The sequence below is a fragment of the Metarhizium brunneum genome, chromosome 6 (assembly GCF_013426205.1).
Source record: "Metarhizium brunneum chromosome 6, complete sequence".
Lineage (NCBI taxonomy): Eukaryota > Fungi > Ascomycota > Sordariomycetes > Hypocreales > Clavicipitaceae > Metarhizium > Metarhizium brunneum.
In genome coordinates this window covers 2,467,169-2,483,191 of record NC_089427.1, presented here as the reverse complement: position 1 = coordinate 2,483,191, position 16,023 = coordinate 2,467,169, and the positions used below count along the sequence as shown (strand labels likewise).

At 51.1% G+C, this 16,023-nt stretch overlaps 6 protein-coding genes across 6 annotated transcripts; 3 read left to right on the top strand and 3 right to left on the bottom strand.

Annotated features, from left to right (window-relative positions):
- Nucleotides 1-613: 613 nt before the first annotated feature.
- Nucleotides 614-1,467, bottom strand: SOD5 (Cell surface Cu-only superoxide dismutase; the record flags this gene model as incomplete). Its single annotated transcript, XM_014690765.1, has 3 exons — nucleotides 614-692; nucleotides 824-1,133; nucleotides 1,212-1,467. The coding sequence occupies 3 exons, from the start codon at nucleotides 1,465-1,467 to the stop codon at nucleotides 614-616; spliced, it is 645 nt and encodes a 214-aa protein (XP_014546251.1).
- Nucleotides 1,468-3,581: 2,114 nt separating this feature from the next.
- On the top strand, nucleotides 3,582-4,013 carry G6M90_00g100950 (uncharacterized protein; the record flags this gene model as incomplete). The annotated part of the gene is made up of 3 exons (XM_014690766.1): nucleotides 3,582-3,619; nucleotides 3,717-3,873; nucleotides 3,939-4,013. 3 exons carry the CDS (start codon nucleotides 3,582-3,584, stop codon nucleotides 4,011-4,013), a joined length of 270 nt encoding a protein of 89 aa, XP_014546252.1.
- A 482-nt stretch (nucleotides 4,014-4,495) lies between these two features.
- Nucleotides 4,496-6,368, top strand: HET-E1_12 (Vegetative incompatibility protein HET-E-1; the record flags this gene model as incomplete). The annotated part of the gene is made up of 2 exons (XM_066131582.1): nucleotides 4,496-5,332; nucleotides 5,397-6,368. 2 exons carry the CDS (start codon nucleotides 4,496-4,498, stop codon nucleotides 6,366-6,368), a joined length of 1,809 nt encoding a protein of 602 aa, XP_065987761.1.
- A 266-nt stretch (nucleotides 6,369-6,634) lies between these two features.
- On the bottom strand, nucleotides 6,635-7,276 carry G6M90_00g100930 (uncharacterized protein; the record flags this gene model as incomplete). Its single annotated transcript, XM_014690769.1, has 1 exon — nucleotides 6,635-7,276. The coding sequence occupies one exon, from the start codon at nucleotides 7,274-7,276 to the stop codon at nucleotides 6,635-6,637; it is 642 nt and encodes a 213-aa protein (XP_014546255.1).
- An 852-nt stretch (nucleotides 7,277-8,128) lies between these two features.
- On the top strand, nucleotides 8,129-11,250 carry vps901 (Vacuolar protein sorting-associated protein 9a; the record flags this gene model as incomplete). Its single annotated transcript, XM_014690770.2, has 6 exons — nucleotides 8,129-8,321; nucleotides 8,386-10,044; nucleotides 10,114-10,191; nucleotides 10,252-10,424; nucleotides 10,490-11,130; nucleotides 11,208-11,250. The coding sequence occupies 6 exons, from the start codon at nucleotides 8,129-8,131 to the stop codon at nucleotides 11,248-11,250; spliced, it is 2,787 nt and encodes a 928-aa protein (XP_014546256.2).
- A 688-nt stretch (nucleotides 11,251-11,938) lies between these two features.
- FLC2_3 (Flavin carrier protein 2) lies at nucleotides 11,939-14,278 on the bottom strand (the record flags this gene model as incomplete). Its single annotated transcript, XM_014690771.1, has 2 exons — nucleotides 11,939-12,324; nucleotides 12,385-14,278. 2 exons carry the CDS (start codon nucleotides 14,276-14,278, stop codon nucleotides 11,939-11,941), a joined length of 2,280 nt encoding a protein of 759 aa, XP_014546257.1.
- Nucleotides 14,279-16,023: the final 1,745 nt, after the last annotated feature.

Genomic DNA, 16,023 nt, shown 5'->3' with positions numbered 1-16,023 from the left:
TTCTATTACGTGTCGTGAAACTTGAATGATATTAAATTATAATAAAAATAAAAAAAAGGCTAGTTAATCACCAGGACCGCCTCTTGTCTTTCTGTTTGAAACGAAACCTGGGCATGTCTGAGGCGAGTTATGGTCCAGACTCGAAATGAAAGGCCCCAGTTGATGCCAGCAAACATTGCATGGTTTCTGAGCTCGAAATAGGCTCATTCTTTGTGCACAGTGCAGTCCAGAAAGCTCAGGGGGTAAGAGTATCTGTTTTCTCGGTCGTGCCTTTATGGTTCTCATACATTTCATTTCAAGTCGCAAATCGCAAAACATTGCACATGAATACGGTCACCTAGTTCACAATCCTGACATGTGAGCAATATGCGTTCCTGCCATTACGTTCCAAGATAAATGGAGTGTCTAGTCTACGGCACCCTTTCTGCCACACCCACGGAAGCTATACGCTGTCTATATAATACATTGCGGAAATCCTGGAAAGGAAAAAAATGCGCGAGACTAATGAGAAAAGATCACCAGCGCCACGCTTCCCACCCACCATAGCAACGGCCCCGGCACCCTCCTTCCCGCCGCCGCTATGACGACTGACGGGGTAGGACTAACGACCCCGCTAGAAGAGACCCCCGTGCCTGTCGGAGTAGATCTTGTTGGTGTAGTGGATGTAGTGGATGTGCTGGTCGTCGCCGTAGCTGTACTAGAATATGTTGTTGTGCAGGAACTTTGCTGGTCACTGCAGGCACAGGGTTGAGTATGAGTAGTTGTCTCAGTCTGGGTATAAGTCTGATTGTTCCTGGAAGTAGATCCGGGCAAAGAAACAGACGGTATGTCGGGATCATTCTTGACAAAGTCGGCACAAGTGATACGAGTCGAGTTGGCGAGGTGGATGACAAAAGACCGATTGCCGAAGAAGGTAGCATCGCCTTCTTTTAGAGATACGAACTTATCAACGTACTCGACAATGAAGGGGTCGCTAGTAATCTTGCCATATTTTCCAGCAAGATCTCCAGCCTGGCACGATGGAAGAGAGCCAGCATCGCAAGGCGGCTTCTCACCACGGTTCGTGGGGTCCAAGTGTGCGCCCGTTGCGGTGCAGTTACCGTTACTTGCTTTGTTGACATGAAGGTGGTAAGCTGCTTTCCAGTCAGTAAATCCCTAACGTTTGAACATGGCAAATCCACTTTGCCTTGGTTCTTTGACCGTGTACTAACGAAAAGGGCCGCCTGTCTTGGGCAAGTTCTCAAATCGCACAGTGAATCGAACTCCCAAGCCGTCAGGAGGCGCGGCAGCACTTATAAAGCCTCTAATGTTCCCATCAAGCTCTGGCGCGTGGAAAAAGGGGTCCTGCGGAAGTGTAGCCGTGTAGATCACATCGAGAGGATTGTCTGTGATCTCGGGCAAAAGGTCCGCAGCGAGCACAACGTTCACTGCAGCGCCTAGAGCTGCCACTGTTGCTGCAACTCGCATCTTTGTTCTCCTTTTCTTTTGTTGTGATGCCGAAGAGGGATTGTACGAGTTTGAGCAGTTAATGCGTGTGACATGCACCCCTAGTTGGATTCGGAGTATCTCAGGGTTTCCTGGACAATGCTTGACTGCGAGCAGTTTATATATCACGAAGGCAGAAAACTTGGCGTAACACAAGACACCAATGATAGGTCGGGGGGAACTCCAAGAAAAGAAACAGATGAAGCAGATGCCGGATCCAGTCTGGTACGTAATATCAATCGGAGAGTGCGAAATCGGCATATAGTGTAATTTGCAGGACTGGAAATCTGAAGTGTGCATCCAACATGTTAGATTGTTGATAATAATAAGACAAAGACAGCCCAACCAAAGCACGGGCGGATGCGCGGAATGGGCATTGGGCAACGACTAGAAACGGCAAACAAAGGCCAACAAGATAGACAAAGGAATCACGGGGGCACGAGATGGGCACTTCTTTATTTTATAAACCAACGCCTTGAGTCGTTGGCGCACAGTCCGCACTCCGACCTCAGCACTGCACTCTTCTAATATTGTACTACCTGGTGGCCTGTGTTGATGGGTTCGTCAGTCGCATCCATGATAGGTCTCTGACACGTCGACAAACCGTAGCAGGCTTTGGAGGCCAATAGCCAAGAAACATGAGCAAACAACCATGGCATTCTAAAACGGCACGAATCGAAGGGGGTGTTTCTGTCTTGCTCGCCGCAATACGAGGTCCGGTAGCCGAGATAACAGTGCGTGTGCGTGTGTGTACGCTGTAGCATCGCGCCAGTTGTTCTACTAACGATTGCGGTGAGGATAAAGCAACGGGGGGCCGCCACGGATAAATGGCAATTTGACTCAGCCTCGAGGTCTCGTTTCCATTCTATTGGAACCTTGTGTCAGGCCCGACGCCCTAGTGAGACGTTTGCTGTTGTCGATGGCATCCACTTCCGACCGGCCTGAGGTGTAAATCCAAGAGACGGCGTAGCACCAGCAGACCAGCTCTTGGCCGAATGAATAAGTTGTTGGAACAGCTGTCGGGAGTCGGCAATGCACCTGAGTAGAGCTGTTTTGTTTGGTGTTTCAGGGTCCGCACGGATCGCCGCAACCCGCTTCATGGGGCTGGTTTGAACGCTTCAGAAGAAAGGCGTTCCTTGCCCTTCCCGAATTGGACAGAGATATGGCTGCGGAACATTTTGCTGCGGAACATTTTCTTTGCCGTGACTTCCGGGGACTATCCGAATGTGAATCGTTTCATGTCGTAAGATGAGATCTCAGGCTACCTTGGGATCCTGCCACAACTGCCACGTTGTTTCGTGAAAACACAAAAACATCGTGAGGCCGTGGCTGGGTGCGATCCCATATGAAGCTGACCATCCATCATGATCCATGATGGTTATGAGTCGTACCGTGAGGTTTCGTAACACAAGTTGGGAGGTTGGATGGATGCTCGTATGGCATTGTACATACACGACTCGAACAAGTAGATGGGTTCTGAGCTATTCTCGGCTAAACTTTCGGCAGACGCACAAACAATTATGGCTCCGTCTGATGTGTAAGTAGGTAGGCAGGCACGGAAACGGACGAGAAAATGAAATTTTCGCTCATGAGCGCTTGAGAAAATAGGCAATAGAAGATGAGTAAGGGAACGGAAGAATGGATAATGAATCCGTTCAAAGACGGCAAATCTCCATCACGGTTGATGTAAAGTGCTCGGCAATAGTATGTACGTATTATCTCTTTAGCTGCCCAGTGGCTTATGGAGACTCCTCTGCCATACAATTTTCCTAGGTAAGCGAGTCTCCATAAGCCACTGGGCAGCTAAAGAGATAGAGAGGGATCACTGAGTATGTATGTGGCGCAGGTCCAGTATGTGGCTTGATCGAGCCGCTCGCTGCCTGTGGCTTGGTGCCCTACGTCTGCCTAATCCTTCAGGCAGGTAAGGCCGTTACGTACCAGCGAGATCTCACATCACCACTCTATGGAGCTCAGAGAGCCATCACCATCATTCGCGACAGCAATACCGTCGGTATCACCCAATTCCGCCGAAGCACCTCGACGGCCATTCATTTCCCATCAGTCGAATAGACGGGCTTGCGCCACCACTCCCCATCATGAAGCCCGTCGTCAGTGCCATGCACGCCTGGTCGTGGTATGTCCTGACTCCTCACCCGAAATAACAGCTCGCACTCTCTGTAGCTGAACCCGCGTCTTCAGCTCTTACACTAACTCCGAGTTTCCGCCTACAGCACCGTCATCTCTGTTTTTGCCATCCTCATCCTCAGCGTTCTCGCCGGGCTATACCGCACTGGGCACGAGGAATTTGTTGGAGGCGTTGGCGACCCCAGCCCCGTGGAAGGCAAGGCTGTAGCTGGAACCATCTTTACAGCCGTCATTGTCTACGCAGTACGGGACCCTCGGCTTCTGCTTCCAAACTTTTCGTGTGCCACCTATGCTGACCTTGGTGTTAGGCTTTCCTTGTGTTTTGTGGTTTCCAGGGATTACTGCACGTCCGTGAGAACCGAAGAGGCGCAATTGCCCTATAGATCTTTATTTTCAGCTACTACGTTCGTATATATACAGGCGCCGGCGTTCGAAGGGAATTCTCGGGTTAGGGAATATATTTTATTTCGTCCTTTTTTACTTCTTGCCACGATCGAGGTTTGAGAGCTCAGCGATCGCGAGGGAGGCGCCTTTTGGTGCTCTTTGGTGCCTTGGTTGGCCATGGCCCACATGCACTCTTCGGAAGAAGCTTTCGTAATCCGGGGCCCAGCCGAAGTAGGCTATATGTATCAAATAAACAAGAGATGATAATGTTGATGAGGCTTGATTGTGGTGCTTTTATCTCGTACTCTTTCCTGATCGATGTATCAATATTGCCGCGTTACTACAAATATCACGCCGACGGACATGGGCCCGAGCAGGGTTGTGTAGGTGTCGGGGCACCCTGTTCACCGGGCGAGCCTCCGAGTTCCAACAAGATGCTGTCCACAGCTTCAGCTCAACAACCATCATTGCCCATGAAGTCATGAGGCTGCTGCACGCCCCTTCATTCGAGCTATGCGTTTTCACAGATGACCAAGTCCCGCCATACGCCATTCTATCACACACCTGGGTTGATGAAGAAATCACTTTCAATGACCTGTCCCGGCTGCGGAGGCACGATGCTCGCGAGAAGAGAGGATGGGACAAGATACAGAAAAGCTGCGCCGTAGCAAAATCCCTGGCATTAGACTTCATATGGATTGACACATGCTGCATCGACAAATCCAGCAGTGCAGAGCTTTCTGAAGCCATCAATTCCATGTTCAGATGGTACGCAGAAGCTCGCCTATGCATCGCGTTCTTGTCTGACTGGAATGCCGCGACAGACACTCCGGCCTCGACGACGTTTCGATCCAGTCGCTGGTTCACAAGAGGATGGACTCTGCAGGAACTAATTGCTCCCCGTGAAGTCATATTCTACGATCGGCATTGGGAAGCGCAATTCACGAGAGATTCGCTCAGGGAGCTCATCCGCGATATCACAGGGATACCAAAAGATGTGCTCGAAGCATCAAAGGACGGCGGTCTACAAAGTCGCCAGCGCCTTGATGGGATTTCGGTTGCGCAAAGAATGAGCTGGGCTGCGAACCGAACCACCACACGGCCAGAGGACGCTTCATACTGTCTCCTCGGCATCTTCGATATCAACATGCCGCTTCTGTACGGCGAAGGGGCCACCAAGGCATTCAGACGCCTTCAAGACGAGATCATAAAGTCCACCGACGACGAGTCACTCTATGCATGGAGCTGCCCCGTCGAAATAGCAGACAAGCGGCAGTTCTGGGGGCTCCTAGCGGCGCCTTCAAGACGAGATCATAAAGTCCACCGACGACGAGTCACTCTATGCATGGAGCTGCCCCGTCGAAATAGCAGACAAGCGGCAGTTCTGGGGGCTCCTAGCGGACAGCCCTGCTGCATTTGGCAACTACAACGACATGATTCCACGTCGGTCAAGATATCTCACGCGGAGTTCAAATCGGACAGTCACTGTCTCGAACAGAGGACTGCGTTTGGATCTTTTCGTGACGCCCTTTCCAAAAGACACATCGCGTACTATATTTCTCGCCTTTCTGGACTGTGATATGGGACGAGAGCGGTCAAGTTCGTCCCTAAGCCCGGTGATTATACTTCAGCGAACGGCATGGGACAATAACTCGGACATGGCCCGCATTCGGCCTGATATACTCGGCCTATCCATGATGAACAATGTGGTCCTTCCGGACGAACTAGCCACGTTATTATGTACCGGTTCGGGAACCGGGTCGACACTGCAGCAACCTGAGCTTGGCCAGATCTTCATCCCGCACAAGTGCACCTCCGCCCGCCCTCCTGGTGGCATCGTATTCCATCCTGAAGTCCATCACCCGCTGAACAAACTTTCCCTCAGCGTCCGATCCCGCTCTCCGACGTGGCAATACTTCATCGGCATGAAGGGCAGTGCCGTGGAGCGCTCGTACGAAATCAACTTTGAGCAGAATCCCATTCCAGCCGTTGATGAGCTCAAGGAGCCAAAAGTTCTTGGCACAATAGAGATTACCATTGAAGCGGGGGCCAACAAGACCAAGACGAAAAGCGTGTGTCTGGTGGTTGGGTTAGAGCCGTTGGCAGAGAATCCATTTGGTACGCCTGCATTGTACTTTGTTCCATGGTGCGGGTTTGAGGAGCAGGACAAAATTGCCCGTGCCGAGCTTGAGAGGGTATTAGATAAGACGTCGAGGAGAGGGGTCCTTGTGTTGGGCAATGACGTTGTGGTTGGGACATTTGGGTTGGAGACAAGGTATTCGAGGTTGGTATTTACGTTGAAGCTTGAAACCAAGGAGATGAGGGATATGAGAGGGTTTACTTGGTCGAAGTGATGAAGCAAGATGGCTGTAAATATGGAGTGTCTTGCCAGTTGTGTTTTCCCATGGCCAAGTACACTCTACTCCTGCACAAGAGTTTCACTGTTTGGCCAAGAATTCTTTACAAGGCTCAAGGCTTTTCCCCCTCCGTCTTTCCTTTTGCCTTGACCACGTACAGAGTATACTACAGAAACATGCCCGTATATGCCCACCTAGGTAGGTAGGTATATACAAATTCTGTGCAGCCCGACTCACTCATGGCTACAAAGTAAATGCAGCATCTACGAGCCAGCCAGATCCATTCCCAACCTCTCCCTAATATCGTGGCCAACCTCAAATACTCTCTCCTCAGGAACATACCCCATATCCAGCAGCTCCTCCCTCGTAACGTCGGCTCTCTCATCGAGTGCCGCCTTCAGGCCTCTCGCCTTCTCGGTGACGTCCTCAATCTCAGCGATCCATTCCTCTGCCCACTGTTTACTCAGCGATCCCGGGATGCCAATCTGTATGCTCCTGTACGGCAAAACCCGCAATCTCTCATCGCGCTCGGGATCCCACTGAATCCTGACCTCGCTCGTCTTATCGCGCGGGCCCTGCTCACCACCGCCAGCACCACCGATCCGTTCAGTGTGCGCAGACAGCACGCCCTTGTCGAGCAGCGCGATGAAGTGCGCGTGTTTCATGCGCAATGCTAGAATACGCTCTTGCCCGGGGTCCTTGTACGAATATCCTGCGCGGTACATCATCCAGCTCCAGCTGGGCTTGACCCAAGTCATCCGTCCGGGACGAAAGTCTGGAGAGGCATTGAGCTTCTGGTGCTTCACTGCGGCATCGGCAATGGAGCGTTTATACGCCTGGTAGACGGTGATGGTGTCGGGCGTGTATGTTGCTCGTATTTGGCGATACGGGGGTGTTGAAGCCATTGTTGGTGCCGTGATTTTATGGTGAGCAGTGTTTACTGAAGGCCTCTGGTTCTCAATCGATGAGTCGGGGTAGATTATATTGGAATTGTGAGGGCTTGTTTTTATGCCGAGTCAAGTGTTGTGACTAACTCGGCCTCGCAAAACGCCTGGGCTGGTGATTGTGAGGCTGAGTTGCAAAGCTTAGACTTTCATGACGATTGCTGAGTCGACCGGGTAAGCATTTTCGCTACGGAACGGAGATTGTGTGTTTTGGTCAAGGAAATGAGTCATGATTCTTTTCTTGGGGGGTTATGCGTTTCGTGCATTGTAGCAACTTGCTGCTATTGGATTCGAGAATTTCGAAGAGGACACGGAGTCGCTACATGTCCAAGGCTAGTGGAAAAAATGTTACACTGCCAAGACTGTGCATGAGCAAGAATCCGTCACGGTATGCTCCTCATTTTACAGAGTGGCCGGCCTATTGATATTGAATTGACATGAGAGGAGACGAGTTGAACGTTGCCAAACTAAGTCAAATATGGTGGTCGATTGTCGACGCGTGCATCATCAGTAATTCCCAAGTACACCTACCTAGTAGATTTCTTGATCTGTAAGTGCCCATGTGACACACCACCGTGATGCAAGTGTAGGTAGCTGGCATCTTGGGCGACGTGACCAGTCTTGAGCGTTGACCGAGTCAATCAACCTGTCTGGTCGACATTGATGGAGGGACATGGAGGATTGAGGCGCTGCTGCATCCAGCCCTGGTTGACTGGACCCCGCGGCCCACTGATGCCAATCCACTGATGTCCACTGACATCGACGCTCTGTGCTGACATCAATGCTTTGACTTGACGTTCAATCAATGTCCAGATGTCAATCCAGTTCTCTGACCTCTGGTCCGCTGATGCGCTGCCTCCGCCCTCCGCCAGTGGCTGCGTGTGGCCCGACTTGGTCGTGCACAGTGCACTTCCACACGCGCGGCCCGCGAGCTATTGTCAAGCGTCAACAACCTTGGCCAACACCATCATCCATCTCGAGCCAGCCGACATTCCAACGCTGCACCGTCAGCTCGCCATTCTCAACCCCGGACACAACCTAGATATACCCGCATTCTCATGTCTTCATAGCTTCTCTACCGTCTGCTACCGAGTCCAACTGCCTGCGTGCCCCCGCATCCCATATCCGCCAACTCAGCAACCTCACCGACCTCGACGTTTCTGGACCCTCCGCGACTGAACACAACCGCCGCAATCATCCAACGCCGTGCATGTCGCCGCCGGAGGAACCCGCGGGCCAAGAGGTTACTAGCCAACCTGGCGGCGGAGACACAGCAACTATCAAAGAAAATGTAGAGCCAAGACACCTCTGCGACTCCCCAGCCCACCATGTCGTTGAGCCAGCCGTTGTCGGGGACAAGCAACACGGCTCCAAGAACAAAGACGACGAGCGAGGGCATGCTTCTACTTCCGGTGAAAGGGGGACAGAGCAGGATGCTACCTCTGCCGAAGCTTTGTCCGCATCTTCAAGCCCCGCCGACGACATCAGACAACCCTCAACACCCGCCACCGGGAAGCAGGTCCTAGCACCATTAAAGCTCCATGAGCCAGGCACACCAGACGTCATGACCTCTTCTGTGGCCACGATAAAGGCCCCAAAGGCCCCGGCCTCGTCGTCACACAAAATCGAAAATGATGCCCAATATCTTACGGCCGAGCAGTCGGCCTATGTCGATCCCACACCCGCAACCCCCGTGACCTCGCAGCCACCTTCGCGGTGCCCCTCCACCACTGCAAGATCCTACCGATCCGACGAGCCCTCGCCGTCAAGATCCGATGGTGCAGATGAAGAAAAGAGGTATACAAGCGAAGACGAGCAAGATGGCGGCTCTCGGTCCGAAATTCAGAGCATCATGGAGCAGTTCAGCGAGGCAGGTGGTGGGCCTGGTGTAGACGAAGTCATGAGCCCGCGCCTGGAAATCGCCTCTCCCATTCTTTCTGGGCCTGCTCCGCATCCACCACGGAAGTCGAGCTTGGAGCCAGTCTCGCAGTCGATACCGAGCCCACTCCAAGACTTCAGCGCCTTGCGCATGTCTACCTCGTCTCCGTCTAGTGTACGGTCCAAGGAACGGGCTACCGATGACCAAGGACCCCCCGTTCCACCCAAGGACGGTGCCTTCGGAACTCCCCCTAGGACACGAGAAGACGGACGGCCATCTAGCATCACGGCGCCAACTTCTCCGCAGCTATCTATGCATCGGCCACCTCCGCCCGATCCAGAACCAGAACCGGCACTGCCCTTCGATTTTCACCGGTTCTTAGAACAGCTACGGAACAAGAAGGCCGATCCAGTTGCAAGGTATCTCAAGTCGTTCTTGTCTGAATTTGGCAAGAAACAGTGGATGGTTCACGAGCAGGTCAAGATTACTAGCGATTTCCTGGCCTTCATTGCCAATAAGATGATGTTGTGCGACGTCTGGAGGGATGTGTCCGACGCTGAATTCGACAATGCCCGCGAGGGAATGGAAAAATTGGTCATGAATCGATTATATACGCAGACATTTTCCCCTGCGATTGCGCCTCCGAAGCCCATCCCTGGTGCCAAACCAAGACGGAGAGGCGGAGATGTACCTTTAGGACCGGGTCGCCGAGGGCAACACCAAGAAGACGTCGAGCGCGATGAGATTCTAACGCAAAAGATCAATATCTATGGATGGGTGAAGCTGGAGCATCTGGATATTCCACCTGTAGGTGACAGCGGTCGCCGGTTTTTGAAGCTAGCTCAGCAAGGTATGGTCCGTCTCTATGTTGGTCAATGGCACAAGGGTTCTAACGTGTTGGCTCATTCTTTCTCTCCAGAACTCTTAAAGATCAAATCATATAGAGCGCCACGAGACAAAATTATATGTGTTCTCAACTGCTCCAAGGTGATATTTGGTGAGCTCCTCCAGAAGCGTAATCATCACACGGTGTTTTCTCGGTTGCTAATTCTGACAGGTCTGTTGAAACATAACAAGTCAGACTCATCAGCAGATTCATTCATGCCGCTTCTGATTTACGTTGTGCTGCAATCCAACCCAGAGCATCTGGTTTCCAATGTGCAGTACATCTTGCGATTCAGAAATCAGGAGAAGCTCGGCGGCGAGGCTGGCTACTACTTGTCATCTCTGGTATGTTTCACAAACGGCCTGCATGCCATGCTCTCCCCAAAATTGCTAACACAGGTTTCCCACAGATGGGCGCTATCCAATTCATCGAGAACATGGACCGATCATCACTGACAATATCTGACGACGAGTTTGAAAGAAACGTTGAGGCAGCCGTATCAGCCATTGCAGAAAAACACCAAGCCACATCCCCCATCGTCCAGCAGCAGGCAACATTCAACGAAAAAACCGGCATCCATCGCAGCGGATCAAGCGGGCGTCCCTCCACGGACGGCGGCGCAGAGGGCTCAACCCCCCGGCGCTCGACCTCGTCCTACGAAGGCGAAGCCCAAGATGGCGCAGCAATTAGCGGCCTCCTCCGAACCATCCAGAAACCCCTCAGCACAATCGGCCGCATCTTCTCTGACGAAAATGGCTCGTCCTCTAACCCCGGGAGTGCGCCCCGGTCTCCAGCTCCGCCGGATCGCCAATCCCCCCGATCCAACTACCGCGACGAACACGCTGCTTTGCGACGCCAACAAGAGGTGTTGCTCGCCAAGCACGCGCTCCCTGCTGAAGAAGCGGCCGCGAGACAAGCAAGCGCCGAGGCAGCAGAGGCCCAGCGCCTGCATCGTGCCGAGCACGCAAACGTTGTAGAGACACTAGCAGGCATGTTTCCTGATCTCGATAAAGATGTGATTAGCGATGTTGTTTACCAGAAACAGGGAAGGTAAGGACTTTATTTCTCTAGGCGTTCCAGCGCCCTGTTTTCGACTGAGAACTTGTGCTAATATGGCCATATAACAGGGTCGGCTTGGCGGTTGATGCATGTCTGGCGCTATCCTCATAGACATTTGGGGGTCTGGGTCTAAGACCATCTATCTCATTATCATGGTTGAAGGAACTGAGGAGGAGCATAATTCAACACATGGGCATTTTACACCCCATCGGTTTCAAATATCCCGTCATGTAGTAGACACTCTCAAGTCGACACGAATCGCATTCCAAACATACCTAGGTAGCTACAATTACTATAAGCCTTTCAGCCTGAGCCCTTCTCATGATCAAACAGCAAGCACATCAATTGATTCATACTGCATGCGTGCAATTCATCTAGCTTCTTCCAAAAAGAAAAAGGGCCTTTTTTTACTACATCTATATCATCTTTGTACAAAACCTTATCCAAGCTCCAATAAATGCAATTGTGTCTGTGCTATGCATGCCGCTCTATTCTTTAAACTTTGCGCAATTTAGATGTCCATGTTTTATATACACTATTTCGATGCAGTGCGGTGTTCAAGGATAGGTCAATCGTCGGACAGTGGTCATTGAAAGTGGTAAAGGTAAGGAGAGAGATTAAACACCAAAATAAGAAATAAATGGGAGCAACAAGGCTAAATATCGTCTAAACGACAAGGTACCATCAATCCAAACCTATTGAAGAACGGAGAACACGGGGCAGGGGGGAATTTTCGTTGGACTCGTTCCCACATCTAATGGCTCACGATTTTCACTTTTTCGTCAAGCATGACCATACATTAGAACCGACGATTGTAACCTCCCCCATTGCCGTATGTCGTGGATGGTGCATACGCTCCACGATACTCTCGGTCGACACTGGGCACAGTGGGTTGTCGATCTGATGTGCCAATTGGCGCAGCTCCATCCAAAAGGCTCTGGGAGTCATTCGCGATAGTTGGTGTAAGTGGTCGGTACATGTGGCCGCCAGAAGGAGCAACAGGTGGTCTTATATCGCCACCGCCTGGATAGAACCGCTCGGCAGAACCATTCCGCACATGGCCCTTCTCGTTCAAATCACTCGAGACGGCAAACATTGACTTCTCTGGCATTGGTGCCCGGTCTAGGAGTAGGGAATTACGGGCGTCAAGAGGTGTGAGGTTATCCATGTCGCGTTTGAGTTGTTCTAAGCGAAATGGTTAGCATAGGTTAGGGATAAAACTTTATCCAGAGGAATGTAACCTACCAGCCTCCTTTCTCCTCTTTCGATGAGGATTCATCTTGCAGCAAGCGTTGATGGCATTCCAAGCAATGAGAATTGCGAGCACTGCAGTTAACGTAGCTTGTACCGCGATGAGTGCCACGCCCGCAACGGTCTGTGTGGTCTGTTTGATTCCGAACTCTTGCACAAAGAGCAAAATACAAGCAATCGACAAGACGCGTACGACTTGAATGACAATATTTATCACGTTTCCCGAACGACGCTCAAAAGGCCGACTCCATAAGAGCAAACAAAGCATAAGGCCCTCAATAACCAGTTGCGCAATCGTTTGGGCCATGCCGTGACCGTCTCCAGCAGCAATTGCAACACCCTTGGCAAACATGTAAAAAATGGCTGGAATAAACAGCCACCAGTACTGTCGCTTATATGATTCGTAGAACAAAGAGTACTTGACCCAGATTTTCTTGTCCTCATACATGGCAGCCGCATCACCATCTTGCTTCTTGAGCTTGTGCACAACTGACCAAATCTTCCATGAGAAAAAGGCCAAGATGGCAGTGAAAATAGCAAGGGTAACAGCGGCGAGAACCTTTGCGATCGTGTTGTCGCCATGGGTAAATTGAAATACGCAATAGAGTACCCATATGCCATAGAGTAGTAAGATGAGAGAGGTAATAGTACGAGCAATAGAGCCCCAGTAGTGCTTTCGGAAGCCTCTCAAGCTCTCTGGAAAGCTGCCAAACAGAGCCCACGCTTCGAGAATAACCTTGACAAGGAGAATGCCAACGACAATGGCGGCGATGATGATAGCCACAATCAGCAAGGCCGTCATGAATATGTTCGACTTGGGAACGAGAAGTTTCTCAGCAAAGGCTTGAATGCCCTTGACTTTGTGTTGAAGGTCATTCGAGTCACCATTGCCAACCGGTTCAGTCGGGTTGACAGAAGCTTCCACCGCCCTGTTGGCGAGTTCCACAAAGGTGTCAACAGCACGCTTTAAATTGAATAGCCCTTTGTTTGGACTGCTTGTTGAACCATCTGGGAATACCAGCGTGGCATTTTGAAGGTAAGAGAGGCTGTCTTGGGTCAAGTTGCCACCCGTCTTGGATCGGAAATCATCGATTGTGGTCTGCATTCCTGACCAGGGAAAAAGACCGACGGAGAAAGCAAAATTCTTGGCAAAATTGCGGTAGATGGGAGGATAGTTGACTGACAACATGCTGTTCATTGCCATGCCTTGAAACCACCCAACTACCTCCCCAAAGCTTGGGCTGATAGTGCCTACGGCTCCGCCAGAGCCACTTCCAAGCGCAGCACTACCACCGGACAGTGCAGCACCAACAGCCGATACTCCTGACATGATCAGAGCGGCGCCAGCAACACCGACGGCCACATAAGATACAGCGGGGATATCAGTTGTTTTGCCGTTGGAAACATCGGATTGAACACAGGCGACCCTATCGCCGTTCTGGCTCATCAACCGCAAAGTCGCGTGAGCAGAGATATCGGGTACCTGGAAGGCAATACCAGGCACCATGTTGGCAAACTCGGAAGGGATCTGCTGGTTCCCTTGAGCAGCAAATTGGCCCACGGGAACCGGACATAGGCGTTCAACAAATGTGCCCTTGTCGCAGGGATTGAAAGTTTTCGAGTACACCGTGTTGCCATAGGCAGTCACGTCGAGTATCGCCGTTACATTCTGTTCTTTGCTGCTAGACCCAGCGATATCGAAATTCACAGTTTTGTTCTCGTTGTTGTAGCTGATATTAATCTTGTCGACTTTGATGGTCGAATCAGAGCCACAGTCGCTGAATCCGCTGGTTTTCAAAATCTGTCCCCCCATTACTCTCGTCGCCATGAGACCAAACAACACCATGCCCTGGGCCCAGGAACTCCATCTCGGGTTAGTACGAGCCATTCTTGCCCTCTGCTAAAGATGTCGAGAAATAGTTCGAGATAAAACTGACGACTCGGGTACGGAACAACTTCGATTCGGCGTTGAGGATTCAATCGTTTCAAATTCGGTTAGGACTTCATCGGCTGAAAGCTGAAAGCAATATAGTACATGTCTACAGGGAGTTTAAAACAGGTAACAAAGAGCTGTAGACCAGCAGATGCGCATGAAATTCGATATAGAGTCGTGTTTGTTCTCCCCAGTTCGGCAAAGGTTGCTAACGAAAGAAGGACTATCCAAGGAATTGGATGATTTTTTTTTCCAATATTGGTCCTGTAAATCAAAGTTGAAAGACCGTGTTGGAGGTGAATTTACACCAAAAAAAATACGTCCAGCGGTGTCGAAGAAGTCAAAAGTTGCCAAGGGTCAACCAAGGTAGAATTGAAGTAAACAAACAGGCAAAAAAAAAACAAAGACGAGATCGCACGAAGGGACAGGAATATCGCCTCGTTCACGGATTCACCAGCCGTTGAAAGACTGTTGAAAAGGGGAAAGAGAAATCGGGGGGAAGGTGGCGGCCAGTATCTGCGGCTGCAGTTGTGATTGAGGCCGCGATAGAGGTGTATGTACTCCTTAGTTGGTGTGGTGGTGGTGGTGGTGGCGGCGGCAGCTCGAACCAGGGGCGGACCTGAAACGCATACAACTAAGACGACGCGGTGATGCAAAAGAGAAAGGGTCAGCACGGAGGTCGAGTGTCTGTGATGAGAAAAACGAATTTCCCAAACGAATGTCGAAATCACAATAGAATGCAAAATAACACGCAAAAACAAAATGATCAACGGCTGGCGAGCGAGAGACGGAGAGAGAAGGAATACGAAGTTGAGGAGAAGGAAAGGAAGAGGGTGGATCGGGCATGACAAGCACAGAGAAATGGGAGACCCGAACTAAATCGAGAGGGAGCATGCATGGTAAGCATGGACCAGACTGGCCTCCCTGCCGCCCCTAGGGCCTAGATGTTCGCACCGAAGTAATATATCGACCCTTCGATCTCAAAGTACTAATAGGGGCAGTGTATGTACATTGGTTATTGGACGATTCTTGGACGGCTCTTGCTCTCCGTAGTTCCCTCAAGTTCGTGTCCCCGTACTCCGTGCTCCGTGGTTGAGACGATCCACACGAGAGCCACTTGCAAACTCCAGGGGTCAAGGGCGAGGCTGGCGAATCAAAACGAGATCCCAGGGGTATAAAACTGGCGGGTGGACTCTAAGCCACGTTGACTGGCGGTGACATGTTGACCAGTCACAGTGTTTGTACTCTGCCAAGCCTGCAGAAACAATACGGCCTCGAGATGTCATGAAGATGCAACAACATTTCAGCAAAGCCAGCTTCAATCTAGGCATGCTCCCATGGTCAAGACAATGTCGAGGTCTCGAATTGGAGCAAGATGTTCCTCTAGCCGCCGTTTGAACTCGCTGCCAGAATTAAAAATGCGCTGGGCCGGAAATGCTGCATGTACAGCCGAACATTAAAGCCACATGCATGTCTTGGCACCCAAGGCAAGTGTGGCCCGACTCCACATGGCTTCAGGGGCCCGTCATGTTTGGTGTTGATTTCTATTATTAACCAGACTGTCCCAGACATGTCTACAAAATACTCTGCAACAAACAAAGGGGTCAATTGTTCGTTACGGGCGCTACAACATAAGCCATGTATTTGCGCCACAATTTTTCATCCTGTTCTTCTAATTGCCGTCACCGCTCCCCAAACCT